Genomic DNA, 24,453 nt, shown 5'->3' with positions numbered 1-24,453 from the left:
CAAGCTCTAAAGAAGTGATGCATCTGCTTATACAGAGATCCCCTTTCAAAATGTGTTACTTGGATCTTTGCTCTTCAAGATCTGCAGCAGATCAAGAAGACTCCTCGCAAGTAGACACTTAAAAATGTTGGTGGGGTTAACATTACATCAATATACTATTGAAAGTTTATTTTTTTTTATATATAATAAATGTAAACGGTTAGATTAAGATATTACATTTTTAACAAGGCAATTGTTTCTCTCTCTTTTTTGGAAGGAAAACAAGGTATTAGATTGTAAAATTGTTATTTTTATGTTGTCAAACATGTCTGGATGTGGTCTTTCCATACAGCAGCACTGATGGAACAAAGCAAGTGTGAGTATCAGTATTGGCTATCAATCAGCATCTCCCATGAAGAATACGGCGTTATAATGACTTTGGAACACGACACCACGACGCTCGATTGTAAATCGTGACGTCCCGGAGCTGCCGAATCATTCCCAACTTCTCCCGCCTGCCATCTTTGTAAGAACCCTTCCCCCGGAGCAGCCCCATGAAACGTTCATGCACACACAAGTCAGCAAGGGAAGCCTTCGACTTACGAGGTTTAATATGAGAATGTTAACTTTGCTGCTGTTTCACTGAACTAAACCTCCTTTACCTTTCCTCACTCTTACAGTAAAGCAGTCAGCCATGCAAACTACCCCGGATTACTGCCCTGCCCGTGGTTCACTGGGAGGGAGCGCAGGTCTAAAAGCTGATTCATTCTGTTCAAACGTGGCAAAGTATAGAGAACAGCAAGGGGGAGCACATCAGCACAGAGGGGTCCGGATGAATAATCGAATTAAACTACAGCGGCCTCACATGCAACTGTATACCCAGCCTGCCGTAAAGAGCTGCCTGTTGACGGCTGCCCCACACGGCCTGCTGACACACACACACACACACACACACACACACACACACACAATAGGCGGGTTACTCGACGGTGGTCCTGTCAAGTGTGTCCTTTTTGTCGGGTGAGGATACAGGAGGGACAGGCGGGACAGGCCAGACAAAAGGAGAGTTCCTATAGGTTACCGTGACACTCACCTGCACAGGTGGAGGAGGGGGATCTGCGGAGAGCCATTTCTTCTCAATCCAAGGGAGTGAATCAGTCAGTCGGCCATGCTGGTCCGCCGTCAGCAGCAGCAGCAGGTGAGAGGAAACACGGCAACACTGTGACTCAGGAGTGCAATCCCCAGCTCAGTGAAGCTTAGCTCCGCCGGGATAATACGCTGCTCCAAATGGCTGACTGGGGAGCAGAAACTCCACAACTCAGCTTATTGTGTACACTCGCCTAATACACGGCACCCTCACGGGTAACAGACCGGCTGGCTGATTGGGTGTTCCACCGAGGAATTACAGCCACAACAGACACAAGCAGAGATTATTGGGCGCTCTAATGTGCATTAATTACTCGGCCTTCTGTTAAGGTTTAGCTGCAAACCTGTGGGGGTCTTAAGGGGTCCGCTGCATGGACCAGGACCAGGTGTCCCGATGCAAAGTCACCAACGGGAGATGATTACATATGTGATCTCTCTTTAACGATAACAAGCTGAATATGATAGCAGACAAACTGATAATTCATCTGCAAAGATGGTGTTTCTTGGAAAAAGCTGCTATTAGACTCCTAACAGAGACTCATTTGTAATTAAGTAAGTTGTAATTAAGTCTTCAAATGTCGACACCGGCTTCCAGTCTGTCAAATCATCGCTTTAAATATGTGACAACATAATCTCTACACTCAAAAGTCCACTTAATCACCTTTTTTTTTAATTCTCAGCGCCTTCAATCGCTTCATAATCTGCTCAAGAACAGCAAATAGAAATGGTGAGAATTAAAGGCACCCTGTGAAGTTTTTGGCCACTGGGGGCACTGTGGAGCAACAGGGTTTGTTTGATCTACTAGCACACGTATGAAGATGCTAATGTATGAACAAACCGGTTAAATCAAACTGATTAAATGCCGATTAGTGCAGATCTCACAAACGACCAGAAGATCAGAGACTCACAACACATTATTCCTTTCCAATCAAAGCTAAAAGCATTTTATTGATGAAATTAATGGACTGAATTAATTTGTTTAACTGCACTATAGAAATAAGAGTTGTGTGTTTGCACATTCTGCTTCCTGCCAGTCTAATTGCTTGGCCAACCTCCTCAGCGACTAATTGTTCTACCCGATGGTAACTGATGCTAAATACAGATAAAGTGTGTGAGAGGCCGTGTCAGGTTGCACACACACACACACACACACACACACACACACAAAAGCATGCACAAACCAACGCGCACTCCTAATGCGCCCTCTTATTCTGTCAGTAAGGGTATCTGATGTGACACATGCATACACACACACACACACACACACACACACACACACACACACAGTGTCCAGTTACAGCGGGTACAGATATGTTCAGGGTGTTAAATATTAAAAGGCTGTAATATTAACGGCTAAGTGTTGTAATGGAGGAAACCGCTAAAAGGTCAAGTTGGGACTACGGCTGGTTGACCTTGTCACGCAGCTTTCACAGCGAGCTCCTCTTCAACGTGGACCCGGAGGAGTCAAGTTCAACGTTAACTTAAAGGAGGAGGTGAGGGGAGCAGATCAGGGAGGACACAGGTGGCTGATGGGACATTAAGCTCACTGGCTTGTACACAACTGACATATTTCTTTTACTCGCTTTGCATTTTTAGCGTCGGCAATCTGGTTTTATTGAAGCACATTTTTCTTTTTCAGCAAAATCCAATTTTTTAGACTCATTTTATTGCGTGCCTACATCAGCTAGAACCAACCGATTCCAACCAATATGGTTATGACATCCATCCATCATCAATCAATCTGCAACTTCAGCTCCACACACAGCTGAGAAAAAAAAAATGAAATCCCTCCAAACGTTATTCCCCACCTGTCGATCCGGTTTCACTCAGAAATACATCACCACATATGGAAGCTAAGACTCTTGAAATGCTCGACATTAAAGCAGTACCTTTAGCAGTTAGCATTATGTTGCTAACATGAAAGAGAACATAACGAGGAGGAGGATGTGAATGCATGAATGGAGACACCGACACACTGAATCCAAAGGCGTTAAAATAACTGTATTTACATTCTTTAAGGCACCTAAAGGCATCCGCCCATAAATAGGCTGCATCACGCACCCACACAACATAATCACATGTGCAAATCAGCATGTGGATTTCACATGGAAGCTCACACACACATGCACGATTCCAGTGACTTGTGAGGACTTCAGAAGATCTTAACCTTTGGCAATTAACCTGAAGCCTCGACCTTAAAATAACCCCTGGAGAAGTGAGGACAGCTTCACCCTGAAGATCTTAAAACTCAAACTGATGCTCAAGAACACCATAGGGCACACACACACACACACACACACACACACACACACACACACACACACACACACTGTGATTTCCCCTGTCGTCTGATCTGGTTCATGTCTTCCTGGAGAGGAACCAGAGATAATAGAGAAAAGACAGCGAATCGATTCTCGCCGCTCCAGTTTCCTCCCACAGCAACCTCACGGAGACGACGTCACTCCATCAAATCAAATCGCACGTGGAACAGAATGGGGCTGCTTGACGATCACTATTTCATAGAGTGTGTCGGTATTTTTTAAATCAAGGATCTAAAAGTGATGTCAAACCTTGGTTGAGATATATGAGGAAAACCTGGATTTTCAGGTTTCATAATGAATGTCTTCAAATTATAATTAGATCAATTAATCATGAGGAGAGTAGCAATTTATTTCACCAGACATGTAGCATCATATTGGATTTTGTTAAGAGTTCATGTAATAGTCTATTAAGAGGCTTTTCCTTGCTAACAAATCAAATAAACCCTGTGAGACGACATTAAAATGGGTAATGTTGTGCCATTTACACGTTAAACCAATTAAAAATGTTAGGTTAACACTGTTAGTTAGTTAGTTTGCACCGTCAGAGGCAGTTTAGGTTTAGTTTACATTTAGTCTGATTCAGCGAAACGTATCACTTCAGATCTTAAAAGATAATGAATGCATTTCAGAAAACATTCAATCACAAAAACAAATCACTGCTGTGAATGAACTGCAGGGCAACGGTCACGTTTAAAGACACAAAATAAAGTCTCTCTCTTGGCACAATTACCTTTTCTGTATAATTATGACTTTCAGATCCAGCTGTCATTGATCAAAGGACTGAAAATGTAAATACAACATGTTTCCTTGAAGATACAGATGTTTTATGTTCATATAAACAAACAAAAAGCAACATTAAGTCACAAAGCAAGGAAGGTTCTCTATTGAGTCCCGTCGCCTCATATATTCATCCTAAACAGCTTCCACTAAGCCGAGTAACGGAGACTAGAGGGAGGCTTCGTATCCGTTTAATCCAGTTACAGCCTCAACTTAAAACATATACAACACATGTAGAAACACACACACACACACACACACACACACACACACACACACACACACACACACACACACACACACACACACACACACACACACACACACACACACACACACACACACACACACACACACACACACACATTGAGAAGGGAGGAGCAGCGTGAAGACATAAATGGGAAATGGCAAAGAAGGAGCAAGGAAACTGCCAGAGGAAATCAGAGGAGGAGGACGAGGATGAGGTGAGAATGTAACTTGTTACTCTGGGAAGAAGCTTGCACTGTTGCACCCTCTTGTGGTTAAAACCAGTTATCACAGTAGATGTTTTAAACGAGTTTTGCATGTGAGGGAAGTGTGAATTATTAACGATGACGATGAAGTCTGACTTGAGAAAAACAAAGAGGACATGACTTTAATGGTCTGATATCATTACATAGACATTTTATTCTCCAAAAGGCAACGATTGAAAGCATTTACAATCACAAACGGCTTTATTATAAAATGCTATGATAAGGTTTTAGGTCCTTCCAGCACGTTTCTATGAAATCTTTAGAAGAAACTGGGTTTAGTTTGACCTCGTCTCTTCACCTTCCTCAGCCTCCAGCTGTGATGTCATACATCTGTCAGGATTCATTTCAAAATTTAAAGAGTTGCTGCTTTCAGTCAAAAATTACTTCACGTTGCTTGAAAAATAGGACCTGATAGGAGATCACATGGAGATGTTTAAACCCAGTGATAAAGGAGCATTTTTACTTGGCACTGTCTTGAAGATGCAATTAAAATATATTAAAAATAGATCACTTTTATGTCCCACCATCCAATAAGAAATGACTACAGCACTGACCAGCATGTGCTTAATGTCACCCACAGACCAGGATGTATCAGTCTTTTACAGCAGTAATAACTCCTAATACATATTTTATATTTTGAATATTAAACATTTTTTCTAACTCTTTAATATTTAATCTTGCAGAGGAGGGGCGGTGCTGCACTACATCACTGAGAATCGGACACGTACTACATTTTAAATGAAAACAATGTGACGGAAATGTGAGAGAAATGTGTTTCCTCGGCAGGAAGTGACTTTGAATGTGCCAACGTGAAACAGGAAGTGGTCTTGACTTTGTAAAAGGATGAAAATAGGGCGTGTAGAGATCCAATTAGATTTTAAAAGTGATTATTCTATTTATTTTCAAAAGGATTCTTATTTTAAATTCAAAATCATGAGCACTAACTGATACTCTGACACTAATGACTCTTCATTAAAAGAAATGTCTTGATATTTTGACCTGTGGTCTAAAATCTGTTTGTCGGTAAACTTTAAACAATTATCTTCTCTTCTTATTTACATAGAATAAAAAACAAACAGGAATGCTTTAATTCTGCGTGTGAGAGCTAAGTGGAGCGTTTCTCCACACCCTGCTTGATCCCCAGCACCAGATGAACAAACCAGTTGATCTGAACCATCCAGCCCTTTTCCCTGCAGATCTCTATCTGGTCCAGGAGGTGGCGCTGTGCCTCTTCCTCGCTGCGGCCGACAGTCAGCGCCTCCCGGATGTACTCGATATCCTCCTTGCTGGTGAGCTGGGGCATGCCTGTTAAAAAAGAAGTATTTAGAAGTACTTATCTCCTGTTTTATTATTCAGAAGCTTTATTTTGCAGTTTATACGCAGTAAGGTATCAATAAAGGTTTGTTCTGCTGTAATGTTGTAAGGAAGGAAGTCGTACCGGTCATCAGCATCATGGAGAAGAGGATGATGAGCAGATTGGTGTGGTGGCGAAGGGCGAGGTAAGCCTTCACACACACATCCTGAGACAGAGACACGGCATGTATAACACACACACACACACACACACACTAATGAAGGTTCCCTCCCCCCCTCGACCTCAACACACCTGGAACTTCTGGAAGTGGGGGCTGCATTTCTTCCCCGACGACCCCATGACGTACAGGAAGTCTGGCGTGAGCACGAAGGGAACCCACTCCTTACTGATTCCCATGAAGCTCTTGTAGTTCCCCAGGATGTGGCCGAAGTCGATGTGGAAGAGATTCCCTGCAGAAACGTTTCATTTCTACACGTTCATGTCAGCTACATGAAGAGACATGATTGGAGGAGTTCTCCTGCTTGTATTCAGTGTTAAATCTAGTGTACGATGCTGCTTTCTCTGATGTTACCTACTCAAGCACAACAGGGATTTTTATTAGATTTTTTATATTATATATATATATATTTTTATTTTATTATAGTGATTATAAATATATTTAAAAATATATGAATATATCAAATATATATATAAAAAAAATATAAATATATATATATAAATATATAAATACAAATATAAATAAATATATATTTATAAAAATATGAATAATAATTTATAAATATATATATATAAATATAAATAAATAAATATATAGAAATGTATTTTTATATATATATATTGATAGGGAAACATGAAAGTGTAACCCTAACCCTAGAAAAAGCCACTAAATTACCAGATTCCGTGATCATGATGTTGTCGTTGTGGCGATCCCCGATCCCCAGAACGTACGTAGCCACACAGTAACCACCGCAGGAGTACAGGAACCTCTCCACCGCCTGCTGGAACTACAAACACAGACAAAGGACACATTCTGGATAACTTGTTCTATGGTTTCTGCATTTGAAAGACTCAATCGATGTGTTCTTGAGCAAGGCATTGAATGAACTCCTGCACGTTTCCTTTTTAATCAAAGCTAAAGGATTAAATGTTGCTAAAATAGATTCTCAAAATCAGCAGGAACATTTAAAAAAAGAGAAAGAAGATATAGACACAGGTGTCACAGTGTGTGTGTGTGTGTGTGTGTGTGTGTGTGTGTGCGTGTGTGTGTGTTGTGATGACAGGAAATGCTTCCTTCCTGTCTGTCTCACTTCCTCTAGTCCTCTAAGCAGAGCAGCTGCTGGAGACAGAGTGTCGTGTAACTGGATGGAAGGACGGGCGTTTCTAACGAAGTCCATCTAATTAAACCAAATTCTGATTTGCATATGATGCGAGGCGTACCTTGTCCTCGCTGACACACTTGTCCCGGAGCCACTGATACAGGATTTCATCTTTAAAGGCTCCGGTGCTCCCGACGACGCTCTGCTGGATGTTGGCGATGGTGGTGGCGTCCTTCACGATCTCAATCATACCTGCGGCGAAGACAAGAGGCCGAGTCTCATTTCTCAAAAACTAAATGTACATTATTCAACCGTTACAAACAACATGCCATGTGATGTGACTTGGGGGTGTGTTCACAGCGTTTATAGGAACATCACGTGACCCGCCACGCCAAAACCTGGAAGTTGAGATCATGAAGAAGCCGCTCCATGTTTCAGATAACAGTACTGCCTTAAAAGTATACATTTTCTATTTGAAATGTATTTGTCTTTGTCTTTGCTGGAGGCGTGTGCAGTGATCCATGTATTTTCAATGATTGGTCGATAGTTTTCCAGGTTTTCCAGGACCCGTGTGAATGACTGACCTATCCTGTTGCCGGTGGAGATGCAGCCGTACGGTAGCAGACACAGATCCAGTGACTCGGTCTCCCAGATCGACTCCATGATCAGCAGAATCTGAAGGGACACGAGAGGAAGTCTCACTCTGATAACACGCCGCTGTGTTGGAGACTCAGTGGGGGGGCGGGGCCTCTCACCTGCAGGATGAGCATATCCTGTCTGAGGTCGTCCCCGTCCTTGAAGATGATGCCGATGGGGTCTTTGGACAGCGTGGTGGGGTCGGCCCTCTTAAACTGCAGCCACAGCGGCTTCTTCTTCGACGCCATCACTTTACACTGATCGATCTGAACACAAGCAGAGTTGATCTTTCAAATTCAAAAGGACACACCCCTTATCTGTATTTCACTTGCAATGTCTGAGCCTCACCAGCAGGGCTCCAGCTCTGAGTCCAGGATCGTAGGGGACTCGGAAACTCTCCGGCAGACCAGATAACTGCAGGGTCTCCAGCTTCTGACGCAACTGCGACACCACTGGAAAACATGCAATGCTTTTATTTGGTCTTATCAGCTACATCTGAGGCAGGAAGTAGCTTCATAGCATGAGCACACAACAGGAAGTGAAAGCTGCAGGTCGTTTTGTGTCTCCTCACCTTGCGCAGTGATGTCACACTTATCTGCAGACATGGTCTTCATCTCGCGGGTGACTTTCTGCAGAGCCTCCGTCATCTCCACCTGCAGAGCATCGGCTCATCAACACCACACACTGCATATTATCTGCTTGTTTCTAGGGTGTTTAACTCCGTGGCTGACCTGCTTCCTGAAGTCCTGCAGCATGTCCTCGCCACAGCCCCGCAGGTAGGCCTCCAGCAGGACGGCGTACCTCTGCTGGTAGTGCATGGACTGGGCGATCTCACTGCGCAGGAACCAGAAGAGGAAGTGACCGATGCGCTTACTCTGTGGAGAGCAAAGAAAGAGGAAAGAAAGAGGGAAGAGTTGTCACGAGCATCGGGCGGAGACAATCAGATTAAAATGTAGACATGATGATTTTATGTTTGACAATAGTCCTGCTGACCCTCAGAGCCGTCTTCAGCAGGAACCGGACCAGGGCGCTGTCATGATACGGCTCAAACTTGACCGCCTGCAGGGGAGAGAGAGAGAGACACACACACACACACACACACACACACACACACACACACACACACACACACACACACACACACACACACACACACACACACACACACACACACACACACACACACACAGACACACACACACACACACACACACACACGGAGGTATTACTGTTGTCATGTGAAGCCCATTCAAAAGCCCTCTGGATAGACTCCAGACCACATGGTGGAAATGGCCTCCAGGATACACACAATACACACAAACAGAGTGTACAATAACATCAAAGGAGATTTACAGGGATGTGTACTATTCATAACTGAAACTATGGTTGTGTGTTTTCCTTCATATCTACATAAGGAGCGGGTCCCCCGTTTTTTTATTATGTCATTGAATCAATATTACGTCAACATTAATAACAAACACCACAGTAGTGCCACCAAGGTCACAAAGTCCTTTATATTCTGCTTTTTTTTCTCTGTGCAACTTTTCTTCTTATGTTACGTGAATTATTTCAGGAACTACTACATCACTTCCTGAAAGCCTCATGGCTGTCAGAGACACGTAACCATGGTAACCATGTGGCCAAACTAAACTAACTAAACTCTGAACTCGTTTAGAAAATACGTTCCGCCTAGCAAAGTGGAGTCTTGTGCTTAAATTGATGTTACAGAGCTGTCCATCATTGTAGTGTCACTACTGCACTGCATTGTGGGTATTTGAAGACAGTACCGTACTACTGGTGTCATACTAAGATTTCAGACTTACTCAAACATACTGGGTAAGCATGTTAAATAACATGTTGGAATTTCAGACAAACATTCTATAATCAGTATCAAACTCAGGCAACAGAGGACGTCTTTATGTGCATGAATATATATACAGTATATATAACTCTGCATATCACTAGCAGCTCATATGACACTGAAACAACAGCACACTGTGGAGTCGAGAGTCATTTCCCCGTCGGACCAAAGAACCCTTTGTTGGCCTCGGCTCATAACTCCTATCACTCATGCAAAGCTGACCACAGGCTGGAATACGGCGGCCGCCTCGCTCCTCCGTGAGCCTCCGGCGTGTAAATAAATAAATACCTGCACCAGCTGCAGCAGGTATCTGAGGACGTCGTCGTCCTCCAGCGTCTCAAGCTTCCTGACGGCCATGGAGCGGACCTGAGCGTCCGAGTAGTGACAGTCCAGCAGCTGCATGGCGAGGCCGACGTCCAGGCCGCTGCAGAAGAAACGACACGTGATGAGGCCACGAGGCCACGGAGACGTACCGTCGCCACGGCGATGCTCTTTTTACCTGCTGTCCCAGGCGCTGCTGCGCTCCAGCAGACGGTGCGTTGCCAGAACGTCCTCCTGTTTGCCCCAGCGGACCGAGCCCAGCAGCTTGGGGTAGGCCCTGAGGATGAAACAGCAGCAATGAGAGCAGGAACACGCCACGCCGTGGTTCCTCTGGGGTTAAAGTAGATACAGCACCTGGGGTCGCGCATGCACTCGTGCCTGAAGTGCCACAGCAGCTCCTTGTCCTCGGGGCTGAGGGGGTGCAGCGGGTCGGTGGCCACGATGGCGGCGAACTGCTTCTTCAGGTGGTTGGGCATCTCCCTCTGACCGCGCTCGCCTCCCTCCGCCTCCTCGCTGCCGCCGCCGGCGTCCCGGCCGACGTCCCGGCCGACGTCGCGGCTCTTGGGTAGCACCACGGGGTAGCAGTACTTGTCCAGCAGGATGGCGATGGCCATGGCGGAGGCCTTGTCCGGGTTGGTGGCGGAGGTGAGCTTGTCGGCGTTGATGCTGCCGCCGCTCTCCTCGCTCTTCTCCGGCATCTTCCACATGTGGAGGATGAACTCGCCCTGGCGGAGCAGCGAGCGGTGGTCCACCAGCAGCAGGTTGACGTAGTACAGGAGGCGGCTCTTGGTCTTTCCTGAGAGACGGACGGAGGCAACCGTTGCTATAGCGACCGTCATTAGATACAGAAGGGAAGCGTTCAGGGGCGGAGCTCACCGTCATGGCTGCCGGCGTTGTCCTGGTAGGAGGAGGCTGCCTTGGAGTTCGGCGTCTGGGGCTGCTTCCCACAAACCACCTGGGTGGCAAATAGAGTATTATATCATAATACACGGGATACTATACAAATATACAAATACACATTCATTACACCTGGACAAGTGATGCAGGTGCATTTAAATAGGAACAAACAGAGGATTGTGTCTGAAAAGGAATTATTCCAAGAGACGTTTGCATGAAATCGTCTTAATTAGTAGAACAATACTGTCACAGTGACCTTTGACCTCTAGAATCAGTTCAACCAAGGGTGTCAAATTTGAAGAAATCCTGTCACCAGAGCTGAGGCATAAAAATGTATAATTATTTTAATCAAAATGTTAGTAATGGAGTACAAAGATCCGCAAAATTCAAGCGATCTTCCTTTTCCTGCCACTATAAATCTCTCTATTTGGTTGTGTGTTTGAATGAATGTTCACCTGGAGGTTGAGTCTCGCTCCTTTGGGCAGATCCTTGATCTTAATGTTAAACTCCAGCCAGCTGTTCCACAGCACCTCCTCGTTGAAGGTTTTGGAGGTCGTCCTCTCCTGAGAGAGAGAGAGACGGGGTTAACTGTCTGTCTGTGTTGGGAAATAAGCATCCTGTGTGATGGTTGGTTACACAGCAAACAGCCGAGATCGCTGCGCTTCTCGGTTTCTAGTCTCGAGTTCTTGAAACGCAGGATTTCTTACTATTGCTACTTCACATTAAAAGCATTCAAATGGGTTTTATTGTGAAGGGATTTCACAATTAAACCTCCTAAACTCAACCCAGATCTGATCTCTCTGTTTTTATTACCTGGGCGAGAAGCTGCTGGCCGTGGAAGATGTTGGCTTCGATGAAGACGATGAAGTCTGGGATCTTGGGGAGGGATGGGATGTCCATCCCCAGCACCTTCACCCTGAACTTCCTGTTGCAGTCCCACATGGAGATGGTGAAAACCCGCTCGTGGTCCTTCTCGTCGATGGTCAGCTGCTCGTGGGTTCCTGATGAAGAGAAGTGTTGTTTACATCATCAAACACACGACAGCAGCACACCTGACGACCTGGAGGTTACCTGCCACTCCCGTGCAGTCGTCCACTTGAGCCCAGTCCTCCTTCTGGACCAGATCCAGGTCCGTGTCGGGCGGCGTCTCCAGGACCAGGTGGATTTCCTCCCCGTTCTTCAGACACTGGCGGATCCAGTTGAAGTCCTGCAGCGGTTTGTCCCCGTACAGGTACTCCTCCCTGCAGAACACGTGACTTTATATATATATATATCTCTATGATCTCAACATCCAGCAGATTCACTTTCAATGCATGTGGGCCTCCGGCGTACCGTCCACACACACGCAGCACGAAGTCGGCCTCACACACGTCCGCGGGGATCCCCAGCAGGACTCTCTTGTTGGCCGTCTTGGCGAAAAAGCTCGCCAGCACCTTAAAGGAGACGGAGAAGCTGTCAGGAAGCGGCGGCGGCGGCGGCGAGAAGAGGAGAAAAGAACGGGTCGTACCTGAGCCGGCCGGTCGTTGATGGAGACCTTGATGGTCTGGCTCGCCGTGCTGATGTGGATCACCATCAGGAGGTGAGCGTTACTGACCTGAGGAAGACAACAACGAGATTAAAGATGAAGAAACACTCTTAAAGGGCCAGCGTGCAGCTTTGAGGGGGAGGAGCTTCGGCTTTCTAAATCAGAAACTTCTTTTCATCACTTTTATGTGACGTCGCCTTTATTTTTTACTTTTCATATAGATTTTATCATCTTTTTACCTTATCTTAACATCGTTTCTCTTGCTCTCTTGATGTGTTTAAATATGTATATGTATATACTATATGTGTATACGTTTATGGACGATGTGTCTTGTTCCGCTTCCTCAAAAGCACTTCGTAAATTACTGTTTTTAAAGGTGCTACGTAAATAAAGTTATTATTATTATTATGAGTTATTTTGTGTTTAATCACCAGGAAGTAAGAATCGTTTATATCTAAGTTTTTTCTACGGAAGCCCAGAACGGACAAACATGATTCGTTTCCATAAACGCGTGCAATTTGCAACACTAGATGGCGCCAAATCCGACATGCTGGCCCTTTAAAAAAGTAGCTCACATGTTGGACTTTGTGTGTGTGTGTGTGTATTCTTGCAATCAATGCACACACCTTGCTGAGCAGGTGCTCGGGCAGCGGCTTGCGTGTCACCCAGGGGTCCATGGAGTAGAGCTTGGCGTCGCGGTCGGACAGCTCGATGCGCCGCGGCGTCAGCAGCTTGCGGCGCGTGAACTCCAGCTCGTCGTCGTGCACGTTGCTCACGTCGGTGACGTCGTAGCCAATCAGGTAGTTCAGGTAGCGCTGGTACTGCAGGGACTCGTCGGAGGGCTGCGAGCGGGAGACCAGCTGGATCCGGCCCACCTCCTTCTTCAGGGCTTCAGGGAGCAGAGAGAAGACACGCCATTACTCCACGTTCAGAAGGTCCGGCTGCACGCCACGCCTCCCGCCTCCTACCTCTCCAGTAGCGGATGCAGTCCAGCGTCTGGAAGACCTGGTGCTTGTCGTAGATCTCACACACGTTGCCTTTCTTCTGGTAGAGCAGGATGCAGTGGTCCGGGGAGAAGCGCTGGTAGAAGTCAGGGCAGAGGTTTAAGGTCACCGCCTTCAGCCACACCTGAGCTTTCACCTGCGAGACAGAAAGTAGAACATTCATGTTTGTGAGAACGACCCCACGTTGGTGGGAGATGCTCCAGGAGGAGAGGTCACCTGCTCCACCGTCCAGTTCCCAGCCACCTCCAGCAGCAGCGTGTTGGGGCCGCTCCCGCCCCGCGCCACCGTGGGCAAGACGAACTCCACGGTGATGTGGTCCATGGCGCCGCAGGACGACGAGCTGATGGCCTTCTTCCTCCTCCTCCTCCGGTACTCTTCTCGCAGGACTTTTGGCTCTTCTTCGTCGCTGAGCTGGGTCTGCAGGCCGTCCATCGCCTAGCTGGGGGGGGGATACCGGGTACATCTCATCATCAGTTTAGAAGCAGAACGCCAGTAATCATCATAATACACATTGGGAGTACACCATATGAACATTTCATTTTACTATTTTTCCAAAATAATAACGATTTTTACATTTTGTTAAGAAACAAATTTTTGTATTTATTTTTGGTATTTTATTTTTTATTTATTCATATTATTATCATTTTTTTGTGAAAAACAAATCATCTTAAATCATAATATTCTTTATTTATGCTGGGGACAAATAAAAAATATATAAGTCAATTTACTGTGAGTGTTTTAAACACAATCATCTTTATAATAATATATATCACCAGATATTTATTTATGCTAGAGAGACATTGGTAATAAAAGCCACTTGTCTAGCAGGAAACACTGATTTTTACCTTTTTTGGGCGTTTTGTTCCTATAAATGGATGAAAAGACAATTTTGCCAGCAGGCATTCATAATTATTAATAACTATAATAACCATAACTTTGTTTTCTGGGGTCTAAAACTATTACAATCTAATTACACTAATTGTATGTTAATAAATATGTGTATTTATTTTACACAGTGTAGGAAAGATGATGATTAAAGTGTATTTATGTATAAATAAACTCCTTGTTGACGGAAAGTCACAGGATTGAATGGAGTTTCCCTTCTGCTTCTTCTAACAGCAGCGGGGGAAGTTTTTTTTAACAAGCAGGAAGCAAAAGTCGAGCCAGCGTGGATGAAACTACCGACCCCGGCGTCGGTTTACCGACCGGGAGACGTTAACGTCGGCAGCAGCCGATTAAACCGACAGCGAGGAGGAAATAGGACGTTTCCGAGCGGCGGCGGCGGTGAATGTAACGGTGCAGCTGCCATAATAAACGGGAAGCGGAGGCATCAAATCTGTCAAATAGAAACATTAAATATAAGTTCACCGACTCACCAACGGACGCGGGCGGCGACGGAGACCGAACCCGGGGCTTCGGGCGAAATGTTCGGCATTGGTGCTACATGTAGAGAGACCTCAACGCGAAGTTAAACGGGTTTAAAAGGGTCGGCGAAGTCTGCTTGCGCTCAGTACTCAGGAAATGCTGTCAAGCTAAGCTGGCTAACAGCGACGCCACTTCCGGGTTGTCTCTTCAAAATAAAATACAACCGCTCTTGGAAAAACAAAACAAACTGTCAGCCATTTTCACATCAGTCTTTAATCAGTTTGTATTAAAAATATATGTAAAAGAGTGAATGGAGCTGTTCAAAGAAAAAAAAGAAGAAGCTCTTCTTCTTTTCCAAACAAAAAGGTGGTTTTGTCCCATCTAAACAAGAGCTTTCACCGCCCTCCAGTGGTAGAAAATGGAAACTGCAACGCTTTAACGTTTAAATGTCAGTGCCACCGTTAGGTTGTCTTTTAATGTCTGTTATAATGTTACGTTTATAAGTGGGATTATAGTGCATTACAACCTATTTTACTTAAGAGTGAACAGTTTTCTGTGGGCATATTATGGAACTACAAGAATTAGACAAAGTATTAAAACTAATACTAATTCTATAATTTAAGAATGTTTAATTGTAGTCTCTGGCCTCTAGAAAACTATTCACATGACCACTTCGTCATAAGGAATAGTCATTTCTGTTTAGATGCTTAGGATAGCTTTATCTTGAGGTTTATGTATTATAATTTTCTTCATATTTATTGATATGTTTTTGAAAGGACCAACCAGAAGTGATGCCGTGTAATGAAGTCGAACTCGACGTGTGGCGCTCTGCTGCAGTACTCCACAGTGGCCGCTGGAGGGCAGTGAACACTCACCACTCTACACGTCAATCCTCAGCGCCACCAGAATCAAGTCGATTAAAACGACTCTTCAATGAAGATGTTACTCTTGATGTATGGAATAATAATAATACTTAATGTGAGTCAGACATGACATGTTTTTACCGGAGTTTAACTCTTTGGCTGCTTCACCTCTAAATGAGAGGATTCCTCTGAATATAGTTTCACCCTTATTATTTATATCGTGTGTGTTTACATGTTAACTGTAATGTAGTTAAATCACATTAAACAGCACAGACTTGAGGTGTGAGTGTTGTCTTTAAATTATTTTAATAAGAATGTATTTATTATGATTATCTTTTAGTTTAACCATGAAACAAACACATACACAATAGACAAACGGAACCAAGCAGCACTAAATAAAATAAAAGATATAGGGGGTTCAAAATAACAATAATCATAATAGTAATAATAATAACAATAATAATAATCATACGTTTTATATAGTGCTTTTCCAGGTGCAATAATGTGAACTCAACCACTCAGTATGTCTACAATAATATGTTTAATATATAATGTTGAGCTTTTTACTTATAATATATGTAGTTACCCATGTATGACATCTGTTTTGCATCTCTTATCTTATCTTAACTCGAAGTGGACTGCTGTCACGTGACCTTTATACCTTGACAGAAGCAGAAAGAACTTCAGATGTTTTTAATTGCAGCTCTTTCATCATTAAAAAAACACCCAAATGTTGTGTTGTTGTGGCGACGTCAGCGAAAGAACGAGCTGCGCCGAGCGGACCAATCAGGAGGCGGGACGCCGCTGAGTGACGTCGCCTCGGGCCAATCGGAGCGCCGAGGAGAAGGTGTTTGTACAAACCCCCTTTTCCGCCGTTCAAACGGCGACTCTTTTTTTAGGTGAGTTGAGGAAAGTTCATTGAAATCATGTTTGTTGCTTTTAAAAGCGTCGGATTCGGGAAGCGACCGCGCGAATCGTACGATCCCCTCGCGAACTCGTCGCGCGAACAACGCGGCGAAGCTGACAACGTTTATTTTTAGCCTAAAAAGATGCAGTTTCTCCGCTCGGCAGAGCTTCATTGTTGACGGTAGTTGTTTTTGTCGGAGCTGCATTTTTTACGCAACGGAAAGCGGCTGTTCGGTTGTTTTCACGTCATTTTCATCGAGGTTTCTCGTCGACGTCGTCATAACGCCGTTATAACACGTATTTAAACTCCTTACGTCGTCTAATTAAGTTTTTTATTTTTTTTTTACTGTCGCTACAACAAATAAACGTTTTGGAAATTATCAAACCGTCTGTTGCGTTTGAGAACAGTCGGTAATTATCAGTGTTTCTCGGTGGGAAACGTACTTTATTAGAACTCTTATATTATCGCAGCCCTTCTCCTTATTGAATGAATGGGCTTTACGTGTGCGCATGCGTGTAGGATCTCAAAGTTTATAAACAAGAGTTGGAGGAGGAGGAGGGGGGGTCACATGACGAGAACATTGTGAAATAGATAAGAATGAAACACCCTCCTGTGTTGTTTACGTGTTAAACGTCATGTTTGAACGTCGTGTGTCGGTTTAAAGAGACGGGAGGATGCGTCTAAACTTAGGTGTGTCACCCTGCGTCACCCTGTGTCACCCTGCGTCACCCCGAGCATTCACAGCCTCTACTTACAGCTCAGCAGAGGTCACATGTCTGCGTGTTTGAATAAGCAATTAAATGTTAATTAGATTTTCATTTAATAATCATAAAACAAATAAAGTGTTGGCTGTGGAGTGAGCAGATGTGTGGATGTTTCAGTGGCCCCGCCCCTCCTTCGTGGTTGGACATGATGGTCTGGGAGGTGGTGACCCCGGCCCCGGCCTCCAGTGACCCCGAGCGTCAGAGCGTGTGGCATTCGGAGCCCGAGGGCGAACGCACAGGTAAACCCAGGCTAGATTTAATATAATAATAATAAATGTCCTTCAAACTCCTCGTAGACACCTCGTTATGATATCGTTTCTGAGCCCGGGCCAAAATCATCTTATAATATAATAATATTAAAGTTTCTCCAGAGCTACAGGAGACACTAATCAGCTGATCTTTCCCTGTAAATTGCAAATAAACGTCCAGGGAAATCTATGAAAGCTCATTACGTGATAAATTATTATATTATATGTTATTTACATATTAATAATCAGAAAAGACTAATAATAGCATGGGAATAGATAAAGAACACGTATGTTAATATAATCTTAATATGTAAGAATTGTGCTTCGTGTCTGGTCTCACCTACAGGAGTGATGATGGATGCAGATGGCGAGCCGTCACATGACCTGCTCCGCTGTGAGGAGCGCCTCTCTTCCATGGAATACGGTAACGTTAAGCAGGTTGAACACAACCCACAGATGAAAATCTTTTTATATTATTATAATTATCCGTCTCTCCACTAGACGACCTCCCAGACCTGCAGGAGGTTCCTGAGGAGGCGGAGCCAGCGGCGCCACCTGTCTACCAGGTGTTGGTGGGCGTGTCCCACCAGGAGAGACGCGTCCAGCCGGCCGACACACACATGCTGACCCAGCTGGCTCACATCGCCACCGGACCTCAGAGCCCGCTGCTGCAGGAGCCTCCGACGAAGTAGGTCCATGAAACCATGGAATATGAAGATTAAAAAATGGAAAAAAGAATACGCTTAAACTCTTAAAACGGCACTCAAACATCAAGACATTTTTATTGCATCACAGATTTTAGTGGACGACCTTCATAACTCAATCCACTCCTTTCCCAGCTCCTCCTCCTTCCTCTCCAGCACCAGCAGCAGCAGCAATCTACATTCCTACGCCCGGCCTCCCTCCTCTCCCCCCAGCAGCACCCGCTCGCCCCCTAGAGGCCACGGCCGGGAGCGTCGGCGCGCCAGGGTACGGCTCGTGTTTTTAAACCTGCTCCCTCGAACTCACCTCCGTAGAAAAGCTGTGTTTTATTGCTGAGTCGTGTCTTTACGCCGTCACTTCCTGTTCCCACAGAAGAGCAGTGAAAGCGGCTCCGCCGTGTCGACCAGATCCTCGCTGTCTGAGGATGAAGATATGGGCTGGAGCTTCTCCTGTCCACCCACCGCCTGGCACTGCTTCCTGAAAGGTAGACACACACACACACACACACACACACACACACACACACACACACACACACACACACACACACACACACACACACACACACACACACACACCATGCTGGGGATTCAGTGTTAACCTCAGAGCTTCTTCTCTCTGAAGGTACTCACCTGCATTTCCACGGCGGCTCTAACGTGGAGTGGCAGGACGTGGAGGACCTGGAGTCTGCTGAGGAAGACTCTGGTGACGAGGAACAATCCCGGTCTCTGAAGGTTTACATTGTTTTTTTTAACCCTTCTCGATTCGGTTAATAATCGTACGTTAACGAGTAAAAGCAGCGTTTGCTCTTCTTGCAGAGCTACGGCTCCGAGGGTCTGCGGCTGGTGGAGCATTCGGAGGCTGTGTTGTCCGGTCAGGCTGTCCTACAGCTGACCTTTGACCCCGGGGCTTTTGGACACGCCCCTGTGACGGCCCGGTGCCAACTGGACCATCCCTTCTACGTCAAAAACAAAGGTACGATGCAATAACATAAGAGTTAAAACATCATATCGACTTCCTTACACTCTCTGTCTTTTCCTTCAGGGTGGTCATCGTTTCACCCCAGCTTGACCGTGGTGCATTATGGGATACCGTGCTATGAAATGGAGGTGGGAGACACGTGCCTTCCTCCGGGACACCGAGACGCCAAACACACGGACGACTCGCTGGTCTTCGACACATTCAGGAGGTGAAAAAAGGCCGATCAAAAAGGCCGATCAAAAGCTCAGTGAGTGTGTGAGAAACCGCTGGTTTTATGTGTGTGTGTGTGTGTGTGTGTGTGTGTGTGTGTGTGTGTGTGTGTGTGTGTGTGTGTGTGTGTGTGTGTGTGTGTGTGTGCGTGTGTGTGTGTGTTCCCCAGTTATGACTTCACTCCTCTGGACTCCTCTGCGGTTTACGTGCTGAGCAGTATGGCCAGGCGGCGAGCCTCCCAGTCCAGCGGGGGCGCTGTTTCCCCAGACAGAGACGCGTTACAAGGTACGTCACACACACACACACACACACACACAAACACACAAACACACACACATGCAACCCCTCCTCAAATGTCATGAAAACCTGCAGACCGCCACAGTCCGGGTCACTCCCACTCCCCCCGTCAGAAGCCAACCAAAAGCCAGCAAGCCGGCGGCGCGGCAGGAAGTAGTAAGGCCACGCCCACCAAGTGCAAGCGGCCAATGAACGCCTTCATGCTGTTTGCAAAGAAGTTCAGGGTGGAGTACACACAGATGTACCCGGGCAAGGACAACAGGTGGGTGCAGCCCCGTGTCTACGTGTGTGTGTGTGTGGTGAAGTTATACATGTGTGTGTGTGTGTGTGGTGAAGTTATACATGTGTGTGTGTGTGTGTGTGTGTGTGTGTGTGTGTGTGTGTGTGTGTGTGGTGAAGTTATACATGTGTGTGTGTGTGTGTGGTGAAGTTATACATGTGTGTGTGTGTGTGTGTGTGGTGAAGTTATACATGTGTGTGTGTGTGTGTGGTGAAGTTATACATGTGCGTGTGTGTGTGTGTGTGTGTGTGTGTGTGTGTGTGTGTGTGTGTGTGTGTGTGTGTGTGTGGTGAAGTTATACATGTGTGTGTGTGTGTGTGTGTGTGTGTGTGTGTGTGTGTGTGTGTGTTCAGAGCCATCAGCGTCCTCCTCGGCGAGCGGTGGAAGAAAATGCGGACCGAGGAGCGGCAGACGTTCACCGTTGAGGCCAAAGCCCTCGCAGACGAGCAGAAGAGACTCAACCCGGACTGTTGGAAACGCAAACGAAGCAACTCTGTGAGGACACACACGCACACACACACACACACACACACACACACACACACACACGCACACACGCACACACACACACACAGTGCTTTATACTCTAATGTCTCGTCTTTGTCCAACAGGGTTGTCAGGGAAACTGAGGCTGCAGACAAGAAGAGACGCACACATGGAAAAGAGAGCTTTGTGTACCCTAATAATAATAATAATAATAATAATAATAACAATAGTAATAATAATAATAATACATTCAATAGTATACTTTGTTAACAACAGTCAGGATTTCTCACAAATCTTGTCACACTAAAAAAACAGCAGCGGCGTTTTAATCTTTATAGACATTTTTGAGCTGCGGTCCCAAAAAAGAATCCTTTTCTCTCGCTTCTTAAAGAAAGGTGCTAAATGTAACATTTTAAACATGTAATAATCCTAAAAGTAATTATAACCAGTTATAAACATTACATTTTAATGCTACAGAGCACCGTAGCGTCTCCCTCCAGAGAGGACTTTTTTTTTTTTAATGAAATATGAAATGACCAAGCAGGTCAACCGGGTTTTATTTATGATTTCATGTGTGAAGGTGACATTTTATTTTATTTTTAAAGAGATTCTGATTATTTCCTCATCATGTGCTTGAAACAGGTGGAAGTTGTGGTGCTGTAGCATTTTTAGCTAAAGTAGACAATGTAGCTATTTTCCCAAAATATATATTATATACAAAGAAATATATATATACAAGTATTTTTCTTGCCTGTATTACTTGCATTTGCACAAAAACGACATATTTTAAACTTTTGCTTTTGGTGTAATTTATCATGTAATATGTAATTAAACAGACGTACGCCATAAATCCTCAAATAGAAGCCCTCGAGTTTTATTCACCTCGAACGTTTCATTTTAAATAAAATGTTTACGTCACTCAGCAGTGATTGGTCCGCCAGAGAGAGGAGGCGGAGCTAATGGTTACAAAATACAAATCAATAGAAAAATAAACTAATTAAACTTCCCTGAAATCCAAAAACCCAACTGTATAGCCTTATATCTATATTCTAACATTCAAATAATAATAATAAACCGGTAGTTCAGGTTGCAGAATATTCAGTAGCTCGAGAAAGTACAACTAAAAAACATATAAAATATAAATACGATCCTGTTTTGTGAAGCTGATTTTTCCATGACATCCATTGAAGCATTGTTTCCCCTTTTATCTGTTTTGTTTTACTTGAGAATTTACTTTAACCGATACGTATTGTCACAAAGGAAATATACACATAAAATCACTACATTGTACTTATTATGTGCCATAATAGGACTTCTTAGCTGAGTTTTTAACTCGCAGCTTGTGTGTAATTAAATAAATAACATGATATAATAGAGGCGAGCCTTCATTTGGCATTTCCTTCTCAATCTAATCTCTTATAGTTTGAAACAAAGGCTCAGGAAAGTACTGATCGTACAACCAGACAGCCTGTTAATGCTTAACAAAATACAAACAACAACAAACTCCTTTTAGAAACGTCACCATGGAAGTGGAGTGAAAGCAGGATGGGCTTTAAGTGCTAAACTTTCTGTTTATTTTATTCTTTTTACTCGTATTCTCACTGCATAACGAGGTTTATTCTTAACGCACTATATACACTTTATCTTCTGTGACGGCTGCGTATGACGAAGATTCATATGATTTATATAGAAACATATACATCCAGTGGTTTGTGCATTGATTATTGATCTTCTGTCTGTCTTTGCTATCATGTACAGGTTGATTACAAGATCAATTAATATACATATATCTGTAATCCTGTGTGTCCTGAGTGGTTATGTGTTGAAGAAAATGAAGGGATGTAAGTTCAGGTCTTAACAAGAACATTTTATTTCTTTTCCCCCCAAAAAAAACTCATAAACAAACTTGGAGCCAAATGGTAAATCGTGTTTCTTTAAACATCCAGTCTGGAGATAAAGGTAGAGATATGAGCTGCTACTGTGATCATTAAGATAAAAACATTAAAACTATTATCATGATCAATATTTCCAGGCTAGAATTATCAAATAGAGTCCACACAGTTATACTGTTTATGTGTAAATGACTAGAAAATCACCTTTTTATATATTTATATATATATATAGTAAAATAGAAAATATATAGAGGTACAGTATAAACATACAGTTATTTGTCATTTTGATGTGTTCAGGGATATTTACACAGAAAAAGAGTTTGAACACATTACAGCTAGTCTCTTCGGTTTGTGCCATTCTGCATCCCCAGATGAGCTCACAACAAACGGTACAAACTGGACTCGAAGCCGCAGCATCGTTTAAACGGGATCCAGAGGTTGATCTGAAAACATCTGGAGTGAAAAACAGTCACGGCTCTCAGCTCCTGGTTTTTATCCCAGTTGGTTTTAATGATTGATTCTGTTGCAGTGACTGATTAGAGAGGTTTTTCCATTTTTAACTATGAAGGCATATTAAGGTCAGCGTAGGTTAAAAAAAAATATATATATATATATCACGGAGCCGAGGGTGCAATAATCTGATAAAGCTGCATTTCCCAGATTAAAACCACACATTGTGGATATTCTCTGAGGTTTAAGAGCTGAATTTATGAGAAAAACCAGACAAATGTACGATAAATCAGAATCTTATTGCTAAATCCTTAGCAAAGTACAATTTGTGGCTTTAATCTCCGATCATTTCAATGTATTACTTTATCATCTGAGCTTTTTTCATGTAATATATTTCTTTCATCCCCAACAAGCCCCGTCATTATTATTCTTTTATCTACGTTGACCTTTATATGCCGTCGTAGTTAACGGAAATAAATTCATGTATCGAATATCACTCTTAATTCCAAAGATAGCATCTGTTACAAAACATCTTTTTAATCTCCTCCCTAACATATGAAAGTAATGAATAGAAAATAGAAAAAAAGAAATCACAGATTATTTTGGCATATTAGTCCCACAGTCGTATGAAAACAGGTACAAGAAGGTGAAATAGGAGAAGGCACAGAGAGCCAGAGACGTGGTCGGCAACGAGACGTGAACAGAGAGATTCAACATGGAGTCACTAGTGAGGCCTGTGATTGGTTATTCAGATCATGGAGTCACTAGTGAGGCCTGTGATTGGTTACTCAGATATTACTCTTCATAAGGAAAGGTGGTAGTTTGAGCCCAGAAATCTGCTGCTTAATGTAAAATATGGAGGAAAATGTCATTTCTCTTTGAGCCACGGAGAATCTTGTAATTCTACCTTCATCTGAATTTTCTATTTGTATGTATTTTTCAATTAATTTCATATGTATTTGTCCTTTAGAAGACAAGAGACCACTAATTAAAGAATTAAAGAAAGTTTAAAAAATAGGTAGTTCTGCTATTCAAATGAAACTGCTGACTCCTTTCATAATTAAGAAAAATAATTTCTGATGGAATATTGAGAACATTATTTTAGGTAGAAATTGTTTTTTTGTTTCTTTGAAATTGATTTGTGTTGGGCCTGTTGAATGATTGTTGGAAAGGCAGTGAAGCTGTGTTTGGTACCACTTTCTAATAATTCACCTCTTATAAAAAGGACGTCTGCGTTTATTTATCCTTTCTACCAAATAATCATCTTGAATGTAGTTCATTGGACTGAATGGATTTTGGTTTAAAGACCTTAAAGAGAGGCAAAGTGAAAAAGAAATATCTGCTGATCCATTTTATAAGTGGTATAAATGTTTTTTTCTCTGTTTATGTGTTAATATG

The 24,453-nt window shown here is 43.7% G+C and overlaps 4 protein-coding genes across 8 annotated transcripts in view; 1 reads left to right on the top strand and 3 right to left on the bottom strand.

Annotated features, from left to right (window-relative positions):
• The window catches only part of ano2b (anoctamin 2b), a 53,728-nt gene extending 52,539 nt beyond the window's left edge, over window positions 1–1,189 (bottom strand). For all 3 annotated transcript variants that reach the window (XM_084039187.1, XM_084039188.1, XM_084039186.1), the window contains exon 1: window positions 1,073–1,189. In XM_084039187.1, the coding sequence (XP_083895313.1) occupies window positions 1,073–1,109 (37 nt within the window). In that variant the 5' untranslated portion in view covers window positions 1,110–1,189. The remainder of the gene's footprint in view (window positions 1–1,072) is intronic.
• A 3,652-nt stretch (window positions 1,190–4,841) lies between these two features.
• Window positions 4,842–15,146, bottom strand: pik3cg (phosphatidylinositol-4,5-bisphosphate 3-kinase, catalytic subunit gamma). The gene is made up of 24 exons (XM_084038940.1): window positions 14,987–15,146; window positions 13,827–14,049; window positions 13,575–13,746; window positions 13,233–13,495; window positions 12,589–12,675; window positions 12,414–12,514; window positions 12,153–12,322; window positions 11,895–12,082; window positions 11,537–11,644; window positions 11,061–11,139; window positions 10,539–10,980; window positions 10,363–10,461; window positions 10,152–10,287; window positions 8,996–9,061; window positions 8,734–8,877; window positions 8,574–8,655; window positions 8,351–8,454; window positions 8,122–8,268; window positions 7,951–8,041; window positions 7,488–7,618; window positions 6,943–7,054; window positions 6,342–6,499; window positions 6,174–6,255; window positions 4,842–6,040 (listed from the first exon to the last, which is right to left on the bottom strand). The coding sequence occupies exons 2-24, from the start codon at window positions 14,040–14,042 to the stop codon at window positions 5,841–5,843; spliced, it is 3,378 nt and encodes a 1,125-aa protein (XP_083895066.1). The 5' UTR covers window positions 14,043–14,049; window positions 14,987–15,146; the 3' UTR covers window positions 4,842–5,840.
• Window positions 15,147–16,709: 1,563 nt separating this feature from the next.
• LOC311032547 (HMG box-containing protein 1-like) lies at window positions 16,710–23,366 on the top strand. Of its 2 annotated transcripts, XM_084039425.1 has the most exons (13): window positions 16,710–16,737; window positions 17,627–17,748; window positions 18,104–18,181; window positions 18,259–18,445; window positions 18,597–18,726; window positions 18,832–18,943; window positions 19,084–19,193; window positions 19,278–19,434; window positions 19,504–19,648; window positions 19,820–19,935; window positions 20,023–20,209; window positions 20,581–20,722; window positions 20,839–23,366. In XM_084039425.1, the coding sequence occupies exons 2-13, from the start codon at window positions 17,655–17,657 to the stop codon at window positions 20,854–20,856; spliced, it is 1,476 nt and encodes a 491-aa protein (XP_083895551.1). In that variant the 5' UTR covers window positions 16,710–16,737; window positions 17,627–17,654; the 3' UTR covers window positions 20,857–23,366. The 2 variants fall into 2 exon arrangements, with proteins under 2 accessions (XP_083895551.1, XP_083895550.1); XM_084039424.1 differs by lacking the exon at window positions 16,710–16,737 and having other exon boundaries at window positions 17,521–17,748.
• Window positions 21,247–24,453, bottom strand: part of ptprz1b (protein tyrosine phosphatase receptor type Z1b) — a 43,018-nt gene continuing 39,811 nt past the window's right edge. For both annotated transcript variants that reach the window (XM_084039422.1, XM_084039423.1), the window contains one exon: window positions 21,247–24,453. This exon is cut by the window's right edge and continues 390 nt beyond it. The gene's annotated coding sequence lies outside the window, so the exon portion shown is untranslated.

The sequence above is a fragment of the Eutrigla gurnardus genome, assembly GCF_963514095.1.
Source record: "Eutrigla gurnardus genome assembly, chromosome: 21".
Classification (NCBI taxonomy): Eukaryota; Metazoa; Chordata; class Actinopteri; order Perciformes; family Triglidae; genus Eutrigla; species Eutrigla gurnardus.
Note: the sequence above shows the minus strand (reverse complement) of the source record. Positions and strands in the feature narration are given on the sequence as shown.